The sequence below is a fragment of the Scylla paramamosain genome, chromosome 5, assembly GCF_035594125.1.
Source record: "Scylla paramamosain isolate STU-SP2022 chromosome 5, ASM3559412v1, whole genome shotgun sequence".
Lineage (NCBI taxonomy): Eukaryota > Metazoa > Arthropoda > Malacostraca > Decapoda > Portunidae > Scylla > Scylla paramamosain.
The window spans coordinates 34,154,627-34,172,555 of record NC_087155.1 but is presented as its reverse complement, the minus strand read 5'-3'; the positions used below and the strand labels follow the sequence as shown (position 1 = coordinate 34,172,555).

Here is a 17,929-nt window from a genome sequence, read left to right as displayed (position 1 = left end):
AGTTGAGACTGCAGGGATGTGTGGATGAAGAGTTGATCTATACTACTGTGTAATTTGTTTTGATCCAACTACCCAAATAAAGGTTCTGGAATTTTTAAAACAAACACTGCTGTCAAGGAGAGCAGCATAGAGTGGCAGGCAAGCTGGCTGCCTGCCATGCCCTCCTCCTTTGACATATGACTCCCCTCCACCTTGTAGAAGAACACAGGGCAAGCCTGAATCTTTTGTTGCCCCTTTGTCAGTTGGCATCCAGCCAATCTAGAGGGAAGATGCATATCCTTAGAGGCAGAGCAAAACAAAGAGACCCAGGGATGATATATATTTTTGAGGGCTTTTGTTTGATAAGACATTATTTCAGTATTCAAAGCTGCATGCCCCCTGCTTATTAGGTAGAATAGGGGTCTTCAGATGCCTGCCTGTGGCTGTTGTGCCTGTTTAATTTGAATAGATACCTGTTAACACCGACTCCTTGGCGCTGGAAAAGGCGTTTTGGTGTATCAGAGAGCAGTTGGCTGGCTCTACTTTTTGTCTGTTGGCTGCGTGTTCATTTCTGTAATGTTTTGTGCTGTTAAATGCAACTGTTTTGAGAAGTTCTGCTGGGAGCTCTGGAACCAGAGGATAAAGAGCTATGGTGCTGGTTGGTGGTTGTTTCCTTTCTCACCAGGCTTTACTATTTGTAGGTGGTAATTACCTGTTCTCTGAGAAACTATAAATATATTGGTGGCCAACAGGATATAATAGTCTGTGGGCGTGGGCAGCCCATCTACTGGGAGATAGCTGACAGATTATTATAAATCTCTGAGGTGTGTGTCCTTTGTCATAGCTGTGCCCCCTAGCATGTGGTTTGCAAATCTTTCTCAGCAAGTTAAAGTTAGTTGGCAATTGTAATACTCCTTTACCTGTAGGTGGGTAAAACAGGTTGGCGACCTCATATATTTAATTGTTACAGGAGACCAGTAGGACCCTGTATATGTGTATGTGGGCCCCGCACTAAACTACACAGGAGGTAGTTTAGGGAAGCTGACCCAAGTTAGTAGCAGCTGTGAGAGGGGCTGAACTTGATGACATAACAACAGCAATATGTGTGTGTGTGTGTGTGTGTGTGTGTGAATATATATATATATATATATATATATATATATATATATATATATATATATATATATATATATATATATATATATGTTATATATATATATATATATATATATATATATATATATATATATATATATATATATATATATATATATATATATATATATTTTACTTTTTTTTTCTAAACTTACTTGGAATTATTGGGGAAGGTAATCCAGCCCTGGCAGCCTCAACTTGTGAAACCAAAATGGTCACTTGTTTGCTTAGGTCCTTCACTTGGCTATCAAGCCGCTTGTTCTCTCGATCCATGTAACTGGATCGCCTCCGGGCTTCATCTGCCTCCAATCTCTGCAAGTATTACCATGCATGATATTAGTCTCAGCATTATTAGTTTCAGAAAGGATCAAAGCCATGCTGATCAAGTGTCTAAGCTTAAGCAGAAGTGTGACCAACATCTACATCATGGAAAGTGTCACTGGAATAAGAGCCTATCCCAGCCAGATTTCAAATTCCCCTCTCACTGAGACTGTGGGGTGGATTGTAGGCTCTGAGACTAGCAGGAAGGCCAATTTATTACCACATGATTTTCTCCTAAGTAAAATTATTGTTTTTGACTTACTTTCTCACTACCTGACAATCATATTTTCCCCTCTTCATTAAACTGCATCCACAATGAACACCAAGGCTCCTATGTCCAGAGATTCTACGGTTTTAATACATGCTGGCAACAGCCCCTGACCAAGGAGGCAGGATGCTGACCCAACTCACCCTCATCTATCCTCAACTCTCCCCACAGACAGACACAACCATCCCTCTCCAAGGCCTCAAGGCCTTGTGGTTAGTCCTGTAGCTAGTTAGGACAGGCTTCACATGCTAGTAAAGATACCTTTTGGTAGGATTGAATACTTACCTCTCCTTTGTCTATTGTTTCATGATTCAATTAAGCATAAGAAGGAGGAATGTATTTTGCCTACCTACCCTACACTGCACACTAAGCCTTCTCCCTATACCAGACCACATTGCCTAACCATAATGTAGTGTATGCCTCCAACGTATGTAAGGAATAACTTGTTGTCATGGTTCAGAGGTTCTAGTCTTTCACTATTGGATCACAGGGAGTGTATAAGCTGTCTCTCACACATTTGTGACAAAGGGATTTTGTATGTGGCATTGTACACTTGGAGGAACCATATAAGAGGAAGCAGTAGACACCTGCCAAAATTATAATTACTTCCAGTGAGGTCTCAAGCACTGGACTGGTTTTGTACCAGATCTGGGGGGTACTGTGAACTTTCCAGTGACACAGCTGTGACCTCACTGAATGTTTTCCTTAGTGTCTTATAACACAAGGAGCAGTGTCTAAAGACAACTCTCTTCCTTCACACAATTCTACATGCACCTAATACATGCACACCTTCCACTGAAAATTCAAAATTTATTATGGGAACTCCTACATCAGCCTCAGAGTTCCCATCTGGAAAATGTCTTCAGGTTGGACTGATCTTTTGTTGTTGGTCCTAAGAGGTTTGACACCCCCCTTTACTTTTTTTTCATTAACTTCTGCAACATTCACAGTCTTAGATCTAATTTTCAATAGGTAGGAAAGCACCTCTCCTCTACTAAACATCATCCCTCACCTCTGCTGGAACAATGAATTTTGCTCAACATCCCAACTGTCAACAACAAAATGAATACCTAAGTTACTATGATACAATGAAAATAATAATAATAATAATAATAATAATAATAATAATAATAATAATAATAATAATAATAATAATAATAATAATAAAAATAAAAGTAACAATAACAATAATAATAATAATTTACCGTAGGAATGACAAACACCTGACATAATTATAAAGAGACTCATGAATGAACATTACACACCTGCTTTTCTATATCAACAAGTGCTTCCTCAAGTTGGGTTTGGAGTGATGTTATTGTTTCTAATGACTTCTGATGGTCCTCTCTTTGCTTTTTCAAAACTGGAACTCGCTCTTCAATTTCCTGAAATAAATTCTTAAATGCATAAGAAGCATCAACATTATCACTATTTATGTTTTATACCTTCTTTAGGAATTCATTTAACTCTATAGTAAAAAGCATTAAGATAAATTATAGATTCCACTTCCAAGGATATGAAGCTTGTCATAACTCTGGTCTTTACCATTTCATCCCAGACAATATGGGTGTTCTGTGAATATGCATGAGAGCAGTTTTAACTAAATGTGTCAGAAGAATTTCCCCTTGCTTCTTTTACAGAAGGATTTGCCTTGGGAAGTGTAAACTCAAATGCAATGATTCACAACTTCTAAGATGATCAGCAAGTGAGAGAGAGAGAGAGAGAGAGAGAGAGAGAGAGAGAGAGAGAGAGAGAGAGAGAGAGAGAGAGAGAGAGAGAGAGAGAGAGAGAGAGAGAGAGAGAGAGAGAGAGAGAGAGAGAGAGAGAGAGAGAGAGAGAGAGAGAGAGAGAGAGAGAGAGATATTGCATATGTGACTGTGTCAACCAGGGCAGCAGTTGGAGCTTACTGGACTTGTGTTACACATGCCACACAAGTCTAGGCTTGATGCTGATAATCCAGGTCTATTGTGATTGTGCTATTCCATGTCAATCAAGTGAAGTTTTGTTGACATCATTTTACTTCATTACTATGCAGAGGATAAAAGGCTTTTAATTGGATTAAATTTCATAATCGCAATGGATGAAATCCAACAGATTTTCACTACAATGTAGAGATGCATCTATATAAAAAGTTACAAATTCCCTAAAAAAACATTCAAGAAGAGACATAATTTAAACATACAATACCTTCAAAATCTGATCAACATAACGCTTAAGTCGCTTGTTTTCTTCCTCTACAGACATGAGCTTCTCTGTGGTGGACAGGTATTCGCCATATAGCTGGGTGAGGCTCAGGCCCTTACTCACCAGCTGACTTGCTGCACTGGCTGCTGGGGAAAGTTCATCATATCCACTTTGATCTGAAACGAAAGTTTTAGGTTACAAAAGAACCTGATCATCCAAACTCTGGGACTTCCTGGCTGTTTTCAAGACAGTCCTCATAATTTTGGATAACCTTTTAACTGTACTCTTTGGGAACTGGCACCTTCAGGGTTTTTTCCTGACTTTTTGCTGTCCTTGGACAGAACCTCACAAAAAAAAAAAATAATAATAATAATAATGAATTAATAAATAAATAAATAAATAAATGAATAAATAAATGAATAAATAAATAAATAAATAAATAAATAAATAAATAAGTAAAAAATAATAATAATAAAATAAAAAATAAAAATAAACAAATAAATAATAAATAAAAATAAAGATAAATAAATAAATAAACAAATGAATAAACAAATAAATAAAATAAAATAAATAAAATAAACACAACACAGAGCTTGGTATTACTATCCAAAAATGATTCCCTGACACTGGTACACAACCCAAAGCAACCCAATCCTAAAGACCACAATGTGTTAAGTACTCATCATTTCATCTGATGCCCTTATTTCCCTTTACAGGGCACAGTAATTGCCTATACTGAGGTCCTTACGACTTTACACATAATCTCTGATTAAGTCAATGGAATCACTCTCAGATAATTTAATCTGATAGATATATACAAAGTAAACAAAATTTTGAAATAAAAATAGAAGCATTTAAAATAAGACAAATAAGTTAGGGATAACCTTTCTTGGCACTGGCTTCTAGGAGCATGTTAACCTTATCCAATTCTTCCTTTAGCTCCTTCACCAATGCATTTGACTGTTGTAGAGATTCTGCATTTTCCTCTTCAGCCTTAGCTTTGGCCCGCTCTAGTGCTCCATACTGTTCACTGGCTTCCTGTAACAACTTATGAAGGTCTTCAACACCTTTCTCAAGAGCAGCAGCACGCTCCTTCTCATTCTGTGCTGAAGCTGTAGAGAGAGAGAGAGAGAGAGAGAGAGAGAGAGAGAGAGAGAGAGAGAGAGAGAGAGAGAGAGAGAGAGAGAGAGAGAGAGAGAGAGAGAGAGAGAGAGAGAATCTTTCAGTTATTGTATTCACACAGAACTTCATGCTGATCCCTTATTTATGTGTATATTTCATATGAATTTTATAGTATTTAGTGATTTTCTGGTTAAAATATATATTATTTTTAATGTGATAAATACAAGCCATTCCCCACACATGCAACATAACTCTTCCTTGTTCTAAATCTAATTAGCTCTTCACTAATACTGTCTTTTGTAATTTTCACCTATACCATCCAGGACCTATCAACTTATCTAACCTTGAGTTTTATGAGTATCCCCCTCCAAAAAATAGATAATAATGAAATACCTTGATAAACTTCAGTCAATTTCTTCTGTGCAGCTAACTCTTGGCGGAATGTCTCTTCCAGTTCAACTTCAGATTCCCTGGAAGCATTCAGTGTATCAAGAAGTTCTTGAATCTTCTGTGACTTTTCCTCTACTTGATTTTGAAGTTGTGCTCTCTCCTCCTTCTCTACTCTGAGCTGTGACAAAACATACATCTTGTTATTTTATATCAAATAAAAGAAACATGTATTTAAACAAAATTCTGATTTACCAGCAGTAGTTAATCAACTAATGAACTAATCTGTTGGTGAACCAAAGTTCCATTGTACCTCTAAGTTTGTAGCCATGATAAAGCAGCAACTGACTGCTTTTGTAGAAAACAGATAAAAAATACTGATGAATGTGACCACATCAAGCCCAGAAAACAAAACTTATATTGTATTGCATTAGTGAAGACAGATGCTCAATGGCTAGCTTGGTTGTGACACCTCAATGTTCCTCAACAAAAAGCCAACAATTTTCATCCTAAGTAGGGTATTTCTCCAATGCCCACAATCCTCAATGATAGCTGGACAACCTTGGAATTTACCACACGAAGGAATATGAAGGGACACAATATCCCTTATTGCCTCTTGACAAGATCACCCTACCATCTAATCTACAAAACTTCTGGTTTTGAATGTTCTCAGATTTTACTATTCCATGAAAAGTATTTTCAACCAGCATATAGTTGTGAAATGTTAACCTTCATTGTTGGAAGAATGAAACACTACATAATTAACCTGCACATAACAAAACCAACTTATATTTCATCTCACCTCCTCAAGTTTATGGTTAAGATCAGTCTGGAGTCCAAGAATGATTGAGGAATGTTCTTGTCTCTGTTTGATGGTTTCTTCTGTTCTCTGCTCCAACTGGTGCTGCAATACATTAATCTGCCTCGACAACAGACCATGCTCTTGTTCAAGTCTCTTTTCCCTGCAACCCACCAAAAATACATAATGACTTGTCAAACTAACTTAGGGATGGTCTATAATGCCTTGTGAATTTCCATGAATAGCTTTATAAGTGATACAAAGACAACTTACCTATACTTGAGTTGCATCTCTCGACTATTGGCTTCTTCTGCATGGATAATAGCTTCATTTTTCAGTCGTGCTAACTCACTCAGCTGTTCATTTAGCCGATGTACCTTTAAACAATTATGTAACATTAAAGATAAAATTGCACAAAGAAATATCTACTATCTATCTATCTCAGAATTACTAAAATGAATCAATGAAGAGATCTGAGAAAGGAAATAAAGTTATTGTGATGATGTCTTCTCCCAAAAATGCATTTTCACTAATTTTTCCATTAAGACTCAATACAAATACAATACAGTACTGTACAAGTGACAGATAAAGTTGGTAATCCTATCTGTATTCTATACCAATATACTGACAAGTACTGAGCTAGTTTATTTATTGCAGGAGCCTCACCTGTTCTTGTAGTTCTTGTATTTGTTTATTTCTTGAGTCAAGACTACCAGCCAGGGCTACTGATTGTGAGGAAGCACTCACTTTTTCATTCTGAGACCTAGAACATAAATAAATTGTAAAAGCAGGGAAAAAACCCTGTTCTAACAGTAGCTAAAATCAAGAAACAAGTTAAGATTCCCATTGCTAAATGAAGCAATCCAATAGCAAAATGAATTAATCTGCATATTCCATAACTTGCTTACATTACAAGAAGGAAAAGCAGGAGGAGGAGAGGAAGACCATAAAGAAAGTTTATACATGCACTGAAGGGAGATACACGTGTTGGACATAAGAGATGATGCAGAATATCCACTTCATGTCCATCTGGAGACAGTGTGTCATCAGTGAGATCACTTCATTGATGGGAAAATTAATCAGAGCCCCCAAATATCTGTTCATGAAATAAGAGGGCACTATTGTGGCAAAAGCACTCCCCTATCTCACGCAAGGATATTTGACAACTCTGATTACTCTTCCCATCGGCAGAGTGCCGTCACTGATGTCACGGCCCATCTCCAGATGGTCATATGAAACAGGTACAGTGCAGCAAGCTATAATGTGCCATTTCATCAAAATACCTATTATCAAGATAATCATAACCATTTTCTGGTGCCAAACTGCTTTATGGGCTACCACCAACACTAACACCTGTTATCAGTAACTATCCTGATGACAGAACAATGGCATCCAGGTAACAATTTTTTCATAATACCACCAGATCTTTATAAAGTTAGACTGTTCCTCAACAAAACACCCAAGAAAACATTACTTAACTGTTCAAGTTCCCTAGAGAGTGAAGTAACTTTCAATCTAGACTGTTGTAGGTCATCTTCATTTTTTTCAAGTTTCTTCTCAAGACTTTCTTTTTGAGTTTTGAATTCATCTTTTAGGCTTGCTGCTTCTTCCAGCTGGCTTTGGGTGTTAACTAGCTGTTTTTCAAGCTGAAACTTTTCTTGCTCTGGAATATATTAACATCACATTAATCTTACAATATTAAAATCTATTATATAGACAGATAACAAAAGTACATAAAGATAAATAACAATTGTAAAGACTTACTTTCTGATTACATGATATTCACAACTGTCATACAACGTAATCTTAACTGCCATGTAACAATCTCCTAATGACCCAACTGTTAGAAGATTTTTAAAAAATTAAATTAAACCTGACTTAACTAACCTTCTAATTACAGGATTTGCTCCCTTAATGAATCTAAAAACTCAAAATTTGATATTACAGCCATTTCTAAATGTATTTACTTTGTTTAACAGAGATAAAGAAAACATGCGGAATAAAGAGATCCACAAGACGAGATACATTTCTAAAACATTTAGTAAATGGAGAATCTATCAAAAAATTAAGTAGTGATGCCTCTGTTGTACCTGCCAGTGCCTGAGAAATAATATTCTCTTAGGTACAAATATTAGCAGACTGGCATACTTGTTACATTTACAACACACCACACTCTCTTAAATTACTTTTTTTTTTCCCCACCTGGCTGACTATCCCTTCAATGAGTCAATGACTCACAAAACTGTGCCTTGACTATCACCAAAGTTGCACCAGTTTAGGCACAGAATGTGCCGCATCCACCCCCATCCCCCAACACAGCATGACCTGACACCCAGATGTCGCCGGCCAGCAGCCAAATGGGTAGTGAGGTCATCAGTCCTGGTCCAACCTGCCTCAGCAGCAGCCATGGCTGGAGGCTCTGCAATATTTCTGTATACTCCAGTCCTTTACTTTGTGTATTCTTATTTCTGGATACTACCATAACTACATGGACTACTACAGTGCATCCATCTTGTACAAATGGTGGCAGAAAGTGAAATAGGAAATTCAATTTAGTGATACAACATTCTGTGTCTCTCCTGCTTGCTACATGCAGTCACTGCATCCAACGTGCTACTGCCATTTGCCAGCTGCTTTGGCCTTCATCTTGTATCCTGAGCTTTTTCTGGCTATCTGCTAATGTTATAAGCTGTGATGTTTCTGCTAATAGTGTGGGCCTTCTGTTTGTTGTTTACACTTGTCACGGCTGTCAACACTTGTCATTCACATTTGCTGCCTCTTGTCCATGTTGAATTTCGTACTCGTGACTTATACCTGTCCTTGGATACACTGGGAATACATGATCATACCACAACTACAACTACTACAAGCAGCTTCATTGGGTACAAAGTGCATCACATAATTTTCCTAAATAGAGTTGACAGTAGGTGATGGTCTGGAGTGCAGCTCATTCAGAGGGACCATATTCTGAAACACATCTGCACTGCACCTCCACTGCTTTCAAAAGCCTCTAGTTGAAGTTACACAAGATTTTAAGAGTGTTTTTACAGTTCTAGTGATATTTCTACAATATGAAAGGAAGAAACAGTCTTCAGAACCCAGTTAATCATGTCTGTGACTTTTGAAAATAGTTGCTGTGAGAGTGCAAAGTGTTTCTGAATACAGGCACTGGTGTTTCCACATTTCTGCATCTTCTTACTGAATTGAACACCACAAAACAGAACCAGAGAGGAATGACTACCTAAAAAAGCATCACTTAAGTGTTGCTGCCGCTGCTACAACACCTGCACTGGGGACTCCTTGCTGACATGGATGGATTGAACAAACATCTACAGACCTGCCATGGCGTGTTCAGCTCTGTGCCAACATTGCCGCAGGGAACAGAAGTTCTGTGATTTTGTTGCTTGTGATGTGTGTGAGAAATGGTACCACAAGAACTGTGCTAGCCTGCAGAATGATGACCTTGACTGGATGTGCAAGCCACAGTGGAAGGTCATTGATAGTTATTTTGGGTATGCTGATTTGAATAAGAAGATGGTTAAGCTTACCAAAGAAATTGAAAGTGAAGACTGAGATTGAGTCTCTCAAGGAAAATGTGGAAGATGGTGAGATGTGTGCTGCTGAAGTGAGTGAATGCATATCTAAATTGGTAGTGAGTAATGAAAAGTTGCATCAGAAATTGGATGAATGTTGGTTCAAATGATGTGCAGTACTCTAGTGATGTTGCTGTTGGTAATAGTATAGCAGGTGGTACCAAGAAGAATCTGAAGGATGAGATTATTTAGTACAGTGATTAATCAACATACTAGCACTAATAGTGATGCTCAGGGCAGTGGTGCTGGCACTTTTACAGCAAAAGGAAAAAGAATCTGTTTATGGTCAAATCCACCAAGGAATGTAGTGTAGTGAATAGGAAGGAAGAGCTGGCTAGAAGGTCAAAGAATGTTCAAATGAATACAAAATTATTCATGGTGGAAATGCCATTCTAAACTTTGCAAATGAATCGTTGAGGGAGTTAACTGTCTAGAAAATAAATGCTGGAATGAAGGATCTGAAGATGATGTTTACAAAGAAGCTTTCTCTAAAAGTAACGATATGCAATGTGTCTAAAGGGAAGAATAAGAATGACATGGTAGAGTATCTAAATGTTTAAAATATCTACCTTCAGGCTGTTGGTAATATACATACTAAATTGTGCTGATATCTGACAAACCGGCAAGTGGAAACACTGTACATTATGTATTGAAATGTCCCCCTGAGATATGTGAGCTGATACATAAGCATGGGGATATTGTGTGCCTTAAGTGGGGTAGGTACTCAGTCAGAGGCAGGTACCATGTCTTTACGTGCTATCATTGTCAAAGACATGGCCACATTAAGAGGTACTGTAGGTCTGAGTGGAATGGTGATATCCCTTGCTGTGGCAAGTGTGCAGATCACAAAACTAGAGACTGAGAGTGATTGTGTGAAATGTGTGAACTGTGCTAGACACTCAAGAACTGAAGCCAATCATGATGTTAACAGTAAACATTGTAAGATATTAGAACTGGAAATGAATAGGATCTGAGACATGACTGACCATGGTTATTGGGAATATAAATAATATTCAGTGTGGATCTGTTGGCAACAAAACTATTGAAATATGAGTTGATTACTGAAAAAAACATTTGATGTTTTTGCTTTTGCAGAAACCTGGCTCAGTGAGTTTGGCCATGCTAAAATCCACAAAATGACTCTGTCAACTCATACTTTTGTTCATATCCCAAGAAAAGTAAGGTGAGGTGGGGAGGTGGTTAGTATATTTGTAACAAATAAGTTTTTTATGAACAAAAATACTGAATTCTTCAAAATTCAATAGTTTTGAACACCTTGCATGAAAATAACCAATGACTGATATTTATTGTAATTTATAGGCTTCCTAACATTAATTGTGCCACTTTCCTTGAAGAATTTAGTGCATACTTAAACAGCTTTGATTGTTTGAGTGGACAAATTATCACTTGTGGTGACTTCAACCTCTTGACTGATGATGAATCTGATTGATATGGCAAGGAATTTATTGACTTGGTGGATTTGAGGCAGTTTTATAACAAGGTTGTTCATGCGACTTCTCATTTGGGACATGTCCTTGACTTAATCTTTTGTGATAGCCATTGGGATAAAATTCAGGATGTTGAGGTTAAACCGAATTTTGTATTTCTCTGTATCACAAGTTGGTCCTGTACCAAGTTGACATACAAAAAAAAATGTAAAAGCCAAGAAAACAATATCTTTTAGAAAGAAAATAAATTTTGATGACAGTATTTTCTACAGCACTTGGTGTAATTACTGTAAAATCTCAACACCTGCCAGTATATAGATAGTACTGATAGAGTGAAGGGGGAATGACTAGACTGTATGGCTGCATTATATAATAGTGTTTTAAAGGGTGAATACAATACCATGTGTCCCTATGAGGAACCTCAGAGAAAGTATGTTGCAGAAAAAAATTAGGTGAATAAATTGATCCAAAAAACAAAATGCACATACTGCATAAGAGATAGGATCTGATGTGAGGAGGCTGTACCTCCTTTTTGATACTTTAACAGGAAACACAAGAAGGCAGAGGTTCCCGGATGCTGACACTGATGCTGATTTAACTAATGAATTTATGAAATTTCTTTAAAAATAAATTTACAGGCATTGTGAGGGGGTTCCAGGATGCTGTACCAATATCGAGACAACAGTACTTCCCAGACATCCTATTCATTGGGCTGTCCTCTTTCAATGGAATTAACCTTGAGAAGTTACAGTTGCTTATGAAGCGGCTGAATAAGATGTACTGCTGCAGTGATCCTCTCCCCATTGGTGATATAGCCAAGGGTACTGGATGTAATTTTAACAATTGTTACTCTAAATACAGCAGTATCTTGACTTACGAGTTTAATTTGTTCCGTGACAGACCTTATAACTCAATTTGCTATGTCAAATTAAGTTTCCCCACTGAAATTAAATGAAGTGTTATTAATCCATTCCAGCCCCCTAAAAACCACCACAATTTTTTTTGTTTCATGTTTTTGAATACAGTAAACTGTCAATATAATGAACCTCTGTTTACTGAATTTCAGATATAACAACCCTTTGGAGGCTATCAAACACTCGTTTTATTTTACAAAACTTTGCAAATTACGGCATACTTCAAAATTATTGAATGCTTGCTTTATTTTACAAACTTCCTAGTCCTTTAAATGTGGGAGAGTTAGCCGACACACAGTCAACTGCATGTTTGAGAGATGAATTGGGGCTGTGTGGCAACCACTGAGTGACCCTGACAATGGCCAATGATTAACTTATCAGAGAGAGAGAGAGAGAGAGAGAGAGAGAGAGAGAGAGAGAGAGAGAGAGAGAGAGAGAGAGAGAGAGAGAGAGAGAGAGAGAGAGAGAGAGAGAGAGAGAGAGAGAGAGAGAGAGAGAGAGAGAGAGAGAGAGAGAGAGAGAGAGAGAGAGAGAGAGAAAGCTGCACGACTGCCCATTCACTGCCTGCCACACAGCCACAATCATCTCTCTCTCTCTCTCTCCCCATATGTGTTTGTTATATCAAGCACTTAATGTAAGAAAATGTATTTATAAACAACAAATGTTGTATAAAACACTTTAAATGAATGAGTGATATAAGAAATGCTGGGTGATAGTTGCTGTTGTGGTGCTCATTGTGCCAACTAGCAGCAGTGTATCTGAAGCTCGCTCATATCTCAGATTTTGGCTTGCAAATCAAAGCAAAAAATCATCCAAATGACAACTCATATCTCAAAAAAGTCTTAAGTTGAGTTACTTGTAATTCAAGGTGCCACTGTATAACTGAATGTTTGTTTCCTGAGTGAAAAATTGGCTGTGATAAGACCTACATTTAAAGGAAATACGGACCCCTGAATTTTAGTTCATATTGACCTATCTCCAACCTTTCATTTATGCCAAGTCTTAGATGTTATTCTTAACCAACTAATGGAATATCTTATACAGACTGATGTGCTGCATGATACACAAATAAGCTTATACACAAATGTTTTCCACAGAAGCTGCTTTGTTTCATGTTACCAGAGATTTGTTGTGCCTAATGGATGAGGGTAAATGTAGAGTTTTATTATTGCTGGGTTTGAGTGTTGACTTTGACAGTGTTGTTCATGATGTGCTGCTTGATGATCTGAGGGTCACAGATGTAACACAAGGTGGACTTAGTTACTTAAAGAGTTACCTTCAGAGCAGTAGTTACTGTGTGCAAGTGGGCAATACTCTCTCTGAAAATAATCCACTCAGAAGAGATGTCCAAGGCAGCGTGCTGGGACCTGTGTTATTTTATATTTATACTCAAACTTTCCATGGTGTGGCATTTACTTTTGTTTCCTGATGATGTGCAGGACACAGAAGACCTCTTGATTAGAATCACGAGTGATGTGAAAAACCAGATGGATGGTAAACAGTTAAATTTAAATGAAGAAAAAATTGAATGCTTGATAATTGGACAGATGTCTCTTAGAAAGATTTTAAGTGCCAGAGTTTTAATATTATTTATAAAACAATCTATGTATCAGAAAAAGTGAGGCATTTGGGTGGGATCCTTGATAAGATATAGGAATCTAGTTGACCAAATCAAACAGTAAAATCTTCAAGGTATAATTTAATGAATACTGCATTTATAAGAAAGTACCTCAATGAACATTCCATCAAAATGCTGATTCATAACCAGGTTATTAACTGGCTGCATTACTGCAATTCTCTACACCATCAACTGCCTAAACACCAACTAAAAAAGATGCAAATAATAATGAATAAGGCTGCAAGACTGATAAAGAATGTATCACTCTATGAAAGAATCACACCAGTCTTCCTTGAGCTGCACTGGTTACTGATTCAAGCCAAGATTATGTACAAAATTTGTATGCAAGCTTTTCAGGCAATGTCGGCTGGTAAGCGAGAGTATATACAGAATATGTCAAGACCATTTCAACCAGACACAAGCATTGTTGTTAGGCATACATCAGAGGAGCACAGACTGCTGCAGCCTAGGTGTAACACTGACATTGGTTTTAGAGCCTTCAGGAACTGTGCTTCATAGTTATATAATAGGCTGCCTACCTGTGTTAAGAACAATACAAATGTTGTTGTATTTAAGAAACATCTAAAAACCCTCTTTACCGACTGTTATGATCTAGCGGAAACCATCACAGAATTTTTTGCATCGTAAGCTGTTCATACCTACCATTTGTACTATGTGCAATATTATCCTCATTAAGCATTTCTGTGATAATGCAACCTGTGATGAGTATTATACATTTCAACATTTCCTTATAATATTATACTGCCTACTTTATTTTCATATTGTACCATGAGATAATATTATTCCTTTACATTTAATCTAAGTACTATTGCTTTTTAGGTAAACTATTTATGTTGTTTTTATTATTGTTGTTATTACTATTGCTATGATGATGATGATGATAATAATAATAATAATAATAATAATAATAATAATAATAATAATAATAATAATAATAATAATAATAATAATATTTTTTTATTATTATAATTAATATTAGTATTACCAGTATTACTACATACACTGGAATCTCAGTTCTCAAACTTAATTCATTCCTGAATGCTGTTTAAAATTTGAAGTGTTCAGAAACCAAAACTATTTTCCACATAGGAATCAATGTAAAATGGATCAATCTGTTCCCAGACACTCATCCACCCTATCTGTCTTAGCGACTTATGACAAACACCCCCACTGCTAATATGGCTGTTCCACAACATCTCCAACTCAGAATTTATTTATCCAGAAAAGATGTACTGAATGAACTTAGTGACATGGAACTCATCAGAAGATATTGTTTAGACTGTGCAGGTATTGTTTGTCATTTATCTAGTGAGGGAAGCCTTACGGAGTGACATAGAGAGGAGCAACACACTTACTGTCAAAAGTAAGGTGATCATAACACTTAGACACCTTGCTGCTGGGAAAAGCTACTGGGAAAATGTAGTTGTGCAGTAATGATGACATTGTAGGGTCATCAAGCAAGCCACAGGTGGTTCAGGAGACAGGATTACTCCTGAGCTACCCAAGACACTGTTTACATCAAGGCTCTTCAACAGGATTACCTTTACTTTATTTCAAAGATTATATTACTGTTTTTCACACTGCCTGTCCTCCAAATATCTAAAAATGAAGGAAATCTTTATAGAAACCATAAATTAGTGATAAACAGCAGCTTTTTCTTTGTCTTTTAATATTTGAAATCTAATAACTATGTTTGAGAACCGAATTATAATATGGCAACCAAAGCAATTAAGAGCTCAAAATTTTGTTTGAAAACTGATAGCGAGGCATTCGGTAACTGAGGTCCCACTGTATTATATTAATATCTGTGCAATTTTTATTTCTATTAACTTTGTGTATAACAAATTACTATATTTTCCTATTTCATTTATGTTTTTAAAGAGGTTCTGTAGAACACCACCTTGTGGTGGAATAGAGCCAGATAAACCAAATAAAGATAGAGGTATGTGATCTTAAATCTGTACCTTTTAGTAAGCCTGCCTTACTGGCTACAGGTTCAAAGTCCAAGACATACCTTATGTGTACCACTAAACAACAAAGTTTGTGAGCAGTATAATGAAACTGCAAAAAAATGAGGGTAGAACGGATATGCAAGCAGGCCAGTTGACAAGACTGTAATGCAAGTCAGTGATTTAGCAATGACAGTGACTGAGTTTCATATATATCTATCTTTTGCAAAGTACAAAATATGAGCCAAGTATATTCCTGAAGTGGTTTATCAAAATAACACCATATGCCTTATCCATGAGCTTTTAACCCATCTGAACTCACTCATGGCCCATTAGCTTTATCTCATGCGAACACCTATTTAAAACAGTAGCTTAACTTTATTGCCTTTGCTTCTCTCAAGTACCTTGGTACTAGTATTCTTTTACACCAGTCTCAACATGGCATTTTCTACCTTCTCATCAGATGGAGCTTTTCAATGAGTAATTTGAAACACAAACATGCCCACCACAAAATGTTTATAATGCTGACAGCAATTTTTTAAAGATTTATCTGTTTTTTGGAGAAGCAAGCTCGCTCACTACTGTGACAATGGTGGTAAATGACGCACCCACGAGAGTGGTGGACAGGTGGGCACTGATCTACCCTGGTGAAGCTGTGTTCGTCCGTGCATGCATGTGACACATCTGTTGCACAAGCACAAAATTAGTCACAGTGATTGGTCCTTTTGTATGAGAATGCAGCTGTGGCCAATTAAAAAATACAAATTAATTTAGCCAATCATAGCATTCTATTTCATCCTGTGGAGGGAGACATGGCATAATTTAAAATATCTGAATTAGTCTTAGGAAGATGTCTGTCGGCGATGGCGATTGCCTTGATTATTCCCAGTGCATTGCCAGATTTTATGAAGATGACTCCATATTCATTTCTTAGCCTTGCCAGCCAGTAAGGTCAGATTAATTTAGTTAGGTTGGGTTGTTAGTTTAGCTAGGTTACATATGGTTAGGTTAGGTTAGTTTGGTTAGGTTAGGTAAGGTTAGTTTAGTTAGGTTACATTAGTTTGATTAGTTTTGTTAGGTTGGATTAGATGGTGGTGGTGGTGGCAGCCGGATGGCAGCCAGGAGCAAGCAATAGCACAGCAGTATCACTTATAGTGTTCCTCTTGGGAGGAACACTGTAAGTGATACTGCTGTGTTACTCATTTCTGAGTACAAAACAACTTTTTCTGGTTGATTTTGGTTAGCTCTGTATAGATTTTTATTTTTTTTATTGCAAAAAAATATATATATAGTTTCTGAAGGGGAGATCACACGAGGGTAAACAAATAAAAATAATGATTTGTGGGGAAAACAACATGCAGATAAATTCAAAATAGATAAAGAAAAAAAACTACCGGAAAAAAAAAAGTTTCGTCCGAAAGACTAGTGCAAGAGTAAAAAACTACCAATCCATCAAGTAATTGCACCCTAGGGGAATGGCTTCAAAACTTATGATAACCGCAGTAATTAATACATCACCTCGATGAGAAGTGTAGGGATGGCTACAAGATAACTAGACACAAGTCAACAGAATACAAGACGCCTGATAAACGAAGTTACTCCAAAAATTTGGGAAGCATGAAAATAACCCACTCATTTCGAGACTGTAATTATTAATTTCAAAGAAAAGATGTGATGTTTTGCCAAATCGTGATATGCACAATGAAGGGATCAGAACTGAAATTTAAGAACTACATTAATGTAAATCTAACCTTACCTAGACATGGGAGGATAACGCGAAAGCTAATTCAGTATAATCCCAATGTCAAATTTCATTTGAAAATGTTAAGTACGTATATGTATGAAGGAGCCGTAACTTACCTAACCAGCTTCGTACACTGAAGAATATCAACAGCTACAAATTTCAATTCGCCGCTCAGAATCGTGAAGCAGCCTTACCTGAATTCAATTTCAGCTTCTCCACATCAATCTTCAGATTTGTAATTTCCTTAGTTTTCAGCTCCCACACATCTTGCAATTTTCTCCTCAGACTCTCGGGAATGGAATCTTTTTCCTCCACGGATACAAGTGAGAGGAAATCTTCGCCCTCCGCCACCGCCGCCATGGTGTTGATGAACAGCCGTGTTTACATCCCAGCCGCCCAACGCACGCTTGTCGTCCCCTCTCCTCAC

At 37.1% G+C, this 17,929-nt stretch overlaps 1 protein-coding gene across 1 annotated transcript in view; it reads right to left on the bottom strand.

The window, feature by feature from the left end:
- LOC135100982 (nucleoprotein TPR-like) overlaps positions 1-17,929 on the bottom strand; it is a 48,768-nt gene extending 30,839 nt beyond the window's left edge. The window contains 10 exon segments of the mRNA XM_064004598.1: positions 1,290-1,446; positions 2,989-3,108; positions 3,911-4,083; positions 4,792-5,019; positions 5,423-5,597; positions 6,219-6,378; positions 6,489-6,592; positions 6,882-6,978; positions 7,695-7,878; positions 17,697-17,929. Coding sequence (XP_063860668.1) covers positions 1,290-1,446; positions 2,989-3,108; positions 3,911-4,083; positions 4,792-5,019; positions 5,423-5,597; positions 6,219-6,378; positions 6,489-6,592; positions 6,882-6,978; positions 7,695-7,878; positions 17,697-17,862 — 1,564 coding nt within the window. The 5' untranslated portion in view covers positions 17,863-17,929.